General features: G+C 46.2%; 1 protein-coding gene across 1 annotated transcript in view; it reads left to right on the forward strand.

Annotated features, from left to right (window-relative positions):
- slc23a1 (solute carrier family 23 member 1) overlaps nucleotides 1-5,116 on the forward strand; it is a 9,967-nt gene that overhangs the window by 3,947 nt on the left and 904 nt on the right. The window contains exons 2-12 of the mRNA XM_013915972.1: nucleotides 758-919; nucleotides 1,447-1,604; nucleotides 1,685-1,773; nucleotides 1,851-1,918; nucleotides 2,374-2,555; nucleotides 2,661-2,781; nucleotides 2,858-3,014; nucleotides 3,591-3,738; nucleotides 3,819-3,924; nucleotides 4,028-4,157; nucleotides 4,226-4,398. Of these exons, the coding sequence (XP_013771426.1) occupies nucleotides 758-919; nucleotides 1,447-1,604; nucleotides 1,685-1,773; nucleotides 1,851-1,918; nucleotides 2,374-2,555; nucleotides 2,661-2,781; nucleotides 2,858-3,014; nucleotides 3,591-3,738; nucleotides 3,819-3,924; nucleotides 4,028-4,157; nucleotides 4,226-4,398 (1,494 nt within the window). The remainder of the gene's footprint in view (nucleotides 1-757; nucleotides 920-1,446; nucleotides 1,605-1,684; nucleotides 1,774-1,850; nucleotides 1,919-2,373; nucleotides 2,556-2,660; nucleotides 2,782-2,857; nucleotides 3,015-3,590; nucleotides 3,739-3,818; nucleotides 3,925-4,027; nucleotides 4,158-4,225; nucleotides 4,399-5,116) is intronic.

Genomic DNA, 5,116 nt, shown 5'->3' on the forward strand with positions numbered 1-5,116 from the left:
GTCCACACACAGACAGGTGTATAATCAGGTCGGGGGTCCACACACAGACAGGTGTATAATCAGGTGGGGGTCCACACACAGACAGGTGTATAATCAGGTTGGGGCTCTCACACAGACAGGAGTCCTCGTGTGTGTGTGTGTGATGGTTAATAATTCCTGTTAATCTGTGTGGACTTTCACCTGAGACTCTAAAACTGAACTTTCTGTCTCCGTTTGCTGCTCGAAGTCAAACAGCCGCAGGTGAAATGGAAGCCGACATTCAGGTAAAGTCATTACTGATCAGTTTTGTTTTACTGAGTTTAGCAGGTGGGGTGTAGGACAAGTATAGCAGGGCAGGTTTGCTAAAGGAAGGGTATACTGAACTGTGATAACACACAGTGAGCACTGACCTACAAACAACAGGTGTGGTCAACTGACCTCCGTACAACTACAAGTACTGACGCACACCTGGAAACACCTGGATCCTTTCAGACTAATTTACTGGGTGTTTTTGTGTCTACAGGTTAATCAGGGTCACTGTGACCTGTCTCAGATAGAACATGTGTGTGTTCCTTTGACTTCCATGTGGGGACCTGGAGTTATATGATATATGATATGCAGAGAAAGGACATCTTCTGTTCTTTCTTCTTCTTTAGTGTTGTTTTGACTTCTGACATCTGTTTAATGATAGCAACAAATATATAATCGATAATGGTTAATAAGTGAATCATGATGTTTGCTGCACCTGATAACCAGGTGTTTCTGTCTGTCCAATCAGAGTCATGAGGGGAGGGGCTACAAACCCAATAAACCTAACCTGCCAAGGACAGAAGAGAGCAAAAAGAGGCAACCAATGGATGCGCAGAGGGTGGGGTCAGACATGATTTACACCATTGAAGATGTCCCACCATGGTACCTGTGTATTCTACTGGGATTACAGGTGAGACTGGAATTACAGAAGAAAATGTGACTACTGTGGGATTAAGACATTTCAACATGAATTATTGATTTAGACTGGATTACTAGGTTCAAACTGGTATTATACTAGTTTAACCGGGGGTTATACTGGTTTAACTTGGGATTACTGGGTTTAACTGGGATTATACTGGTTTAAACAATGATTACTGGGTTTAACTAGAATTATACTGGTTTAAACAATGATTACTGGGTTTAACCTGGGATTATACTGGTTTAAACAGTAAGAATAAGAATGTTTTATTGTCATTATGCCAAAAGCACAACTGAATTATTTGCTGTACCATTCAGTGAAAAGGAAACCAGAAAAAGGAAAGAAAGCAAAACTGTTTCTAAACTGGTTTAAACTGGAATACTGGATGGGGTTGTTTGTAGTTTGATCACTGGTGCAGGTTTGGTGGTGGTTAGAGGAAACATTTTTAGGATAGCTACCTTGTTGACTCCAGTCTGAAGTTTGTAACAGGTGAATGTTACCTGCTTTACCTTGTGCAGCATTACCTGACGTGCTTCAGTGGTACAGTGGCTGTGCCGTTTCTTCTGGCTGAGGCCATGTGTGTTGGTGGAGACCAAAGCACCATCAGTCAGCTGATTGGAACCATTTTCACGACTGTTGGAATCACGACTCTCATCCAGACCACCGTGGGTGTCAGGTGAGTCTGAGGGAGTCAGGTAAGACTTAAGGAGTCAGGCGAGTGGGCGGAGTCTGACAGTTATGTGTGTTTGTGTGTAGACTTCCTCTCTTTCAGGCAAGTGCGTTTGCGTTCCTCATTCCTGCTCAGGCAATCCTCAGTCTGGACAGGTGGAGGTGTCCCAGTGAAGGTGGAAGTCTCTCTGATTGTTACTGGTTTTTGTAAATAAACAACATGCTCTCATGTGATTTGTTTTTTCCTCTACAGAGGAGATTTATGGGAACTGGAGTCTTCCCCTGAACACCTCACACATCTGGAAGCCTCGAATCAGAGAGGTACGATCACTGCTCCTCAGCAGGTAGTTTCCAGTGGGCACAGTGGGTTGAGGACGGTGAGAGGCCAGACCTAAACCTGAACTGGTTCCTGGAAGACACCAGCAGTCTGGACAGTGCTGGTCTGTCAGAATCCTGTGAACTTCAAGCTCAGAGAAAGTTTCTGATTTTGGCTAAAGTCAGACCCCTGAATCAGGTGGAACCTTGTTCAGGAGGACTCTGCACTTGGTCTTGGACCATTTCTACAAATCCAGGATGTATTTTACTTCACAGGTTTCACTATGAAATTAAAGCACTTTAATTCCTGGGAACCCAGAGCCACACCTGCAGGTACCACCTGTTTCAGAGTCCTCTAGGACTCATCAGTAGCAGCACCTCGTGGTTGGATCCAAGTTGTCATGTCTGTGGAGTGGATTTTTTTTGTTTACTTGCTTTATGACAGAGTTATTTGTTCGCAGATTCAGGGTGCCATCATTATGTCCAGCCTGGTGGAGCTCGTGATTGGTCTGTGTGGGTTACCTGGGTTACTGCTGGAGTACATCGGCCCGCTCACCATCACGCCGACCATCTCACTGATCGGCCTCTCAGTCTTCACAACTGCTGGAGACCGAGCTGGGTCCCACTGGGGCCTCTCAGCACTGTGAGATATGTGGACACGCCTGTTTCTGTTCTGCTGTAGTGAACTACATATCCATGAATATAGCACACTGGGGGGACAAACAGTTGTCTCTCTCTCTCTCTGCAGGTGTATTTTGCTGATGGTGCTGTTTGCTCAGTACCTAAGGGCGACATCACTTCCTGTTCCTGTGTATAGCAGGAAGAAAGGCCTGAGGGCCACCAGAGTGCAGATCTTCAAGATGTTTCCTGTAAATAAAGATAAACACAAATCGATGATGATGTCAGTGATGACGTAATTTGAATCTTTGTTCCGCCCTCTTTCAGATCATCCTTGCCATCGTGTTGGTGTGGTTCGTCTGTTATGTCCTCACTCTGACCGACCTGTTGCCAAGAGACCCTGATCGCTATGGACACAAAGGTCGCACTGATGCCCGAGGGGACATCATGACACTGTCGCCCTGGTTCAGGATGCCTTACCCATGTAAGGCACCAACCAATGACAGTCATGCTTTGTATCCAGGTGGTTTGAGGTTTGAATGACACCGTGTCACCGTTACGAGGTTGTTTCAGCGCCGACTGTGAGTTGGTGGTGAGGTGGATCACTTCAGTTTCTCTGAGGTTCTGATCCACAGTCACTGTGTTACCTGCAGCAGGCAGCACTAGGCCCCGCCCCTGCCGTGTGGGTCCATGTTGATGCCATATTTAGAAGAAATTTTCTACTGATAAGTCACTGAAAGTCTGTTATTTCTCACAGCAGGAACGCCAGTTTGTACTGCTTCGATTAGTTAGTCGGTTTGACCTTAAACAAAAACGTCGACATAAACACATAAAAACTGTAAAATCACTGAGTCAGTGATTCAGGGCCTAGAGCAAGGGGGTGGAGCTCTCAGAGGGGGTGTGGTCACTTTATGAACTTTGTGTAACTTCAGACTTCATGTGTACAGCCTGGGATCAAATCTGATCCGAAGGTGTGTTTTTAACGCTAAGCTGAGCATCAGTGAATGAAGGATCATGATGATCACATGACATTCTCTGACTTCCTGTCTCTCTCTGATAGGCCAGTGGGGGTTGCCTGTGATAACGGTTGCTGGGGTGTTGGGCATGCTGAGTGCGACGATGGCGGGCATCGTGGAGTCAATTGGAGATTACTATGCTTGTGCTCGCCTGTCTGGAGCCACGCCCCCTCCAATCCATGCAATCAACAGGTGAGAGAGGAACACACCTTATGAGACAGACTCCATCCCCAAACAGGTGTTGATCATGTCTGTTTTAAATTTGTTTTCAGGGGGATTTTCATAGAGGGCGTGTGCTGCATCATTGCAGGTCTGTTGGGGACAGGAAACGGCTCCACCTCCTCCAGTCCAAATATAGGTGTCCTCAGCATCACCAAGGTAGCCACACACCCTGAAAGGGTGTGTTCATGTCCTCAGGTGTAATTTCACGTGTTAACTTGTGCTTAATTTGTGAGTGTATGATCCGTTCACCTGTATGCAGGTAGGTAGCAGGCGGGTGGTGCAGTACGGTGCCGGCATCATGTTTGTCCTGGGAACCGTCGGCAAGTTCACAGCTCTGTTTGCCTCGCTGCCCGACCCGATCCTGGGAGGAATGTTCTGCACGCTCTTCGGTAAGTCTCCGGTAACCGGTGTATATTCAGGTGTGGTACTGCTGCGCTAAACCATATGTCTCTCTCAGGTATGATAACAGCTGTCGGCCTGTCAAACCTGCAGCTGGTCGATTTAAACTCGTCCAGAAATCTGTTTGTTCTTGGGTTCTCCATGTTCTTTGGTCTGACACTGCCGACGTACCTGGACACGCATCCTAACTCCATTCAGACAGGTGAGTCCCTGTTTACCGGTGCCACGGCTGTCCTCCTAAATAACCCTAACACCACAGGAACAGAGCAGGATATCTTCTGGTTGCCTTCATTCACTCATCCTAACATCAGCAATTATCTGAAGGTGGTGATGCAATTAAATTTAAGAAACGTCCGGCAGAACCAGAGTAAGAGAGATGAATACTAACTAATTGTCACGGCTGGGGCAGCAGTCGTGTGGCGAGGACGCAAGTTGCAGACAGCGGTGACGCGTTCTCTCATTTCTAACACAGTTTAAAGCTCAGGTTAAATTTGTACGTCAGACAGTCTCATATGGATCACACCTTTGATCACACCATCTAAGGAAAACAAACCGTCATTCGCTGGTTGAATTAATTTATTGTACATTTCACTGCTTCATCATTCCCAAGCAAATACGAGAAGGTCCCTCCACAGCATCAAGTTACCAACATGACTTCCTGTGATCAATAATGCCATGAATCAACAGCAGAACGTCAACATTTATGCAGATGATGTTCTATTTAATTTACGTGCACGACCAGAGACATCAACACCTGTTTTACGAGATCAAATAAACTTCCCGATGATGCTCAGCATTCTTATCAGTAATTACTTCCTCCTCAGTAGCTCCACCTGTAAATGTTAGTCCACCAATTTCAGCCATGCTGTGAGTCGCTCTAATAAATATTAAACTCTCACACTGTGGCTGAATGTTTCCCCTGTCTGTGCTCACCTGTCTGTGCTCACCT

The sequence above is a fragment of the Pundamilia nyererei genome, unplaced genomic scaffold (genome assembly GCF_000239375.1).
Source record: "Pundamilia nyererei isolate P.nyererei 1_Seehausen unplaced genomic scaffold, PunNye1.0 scaffold00414, whole genome shotgun sequence".
NCBI lineage: Eukaryota > Metazoa > Chordata > Actinopteri > Cichliformes > Cichlidae > Pundamilia > Pundamilia nyererei.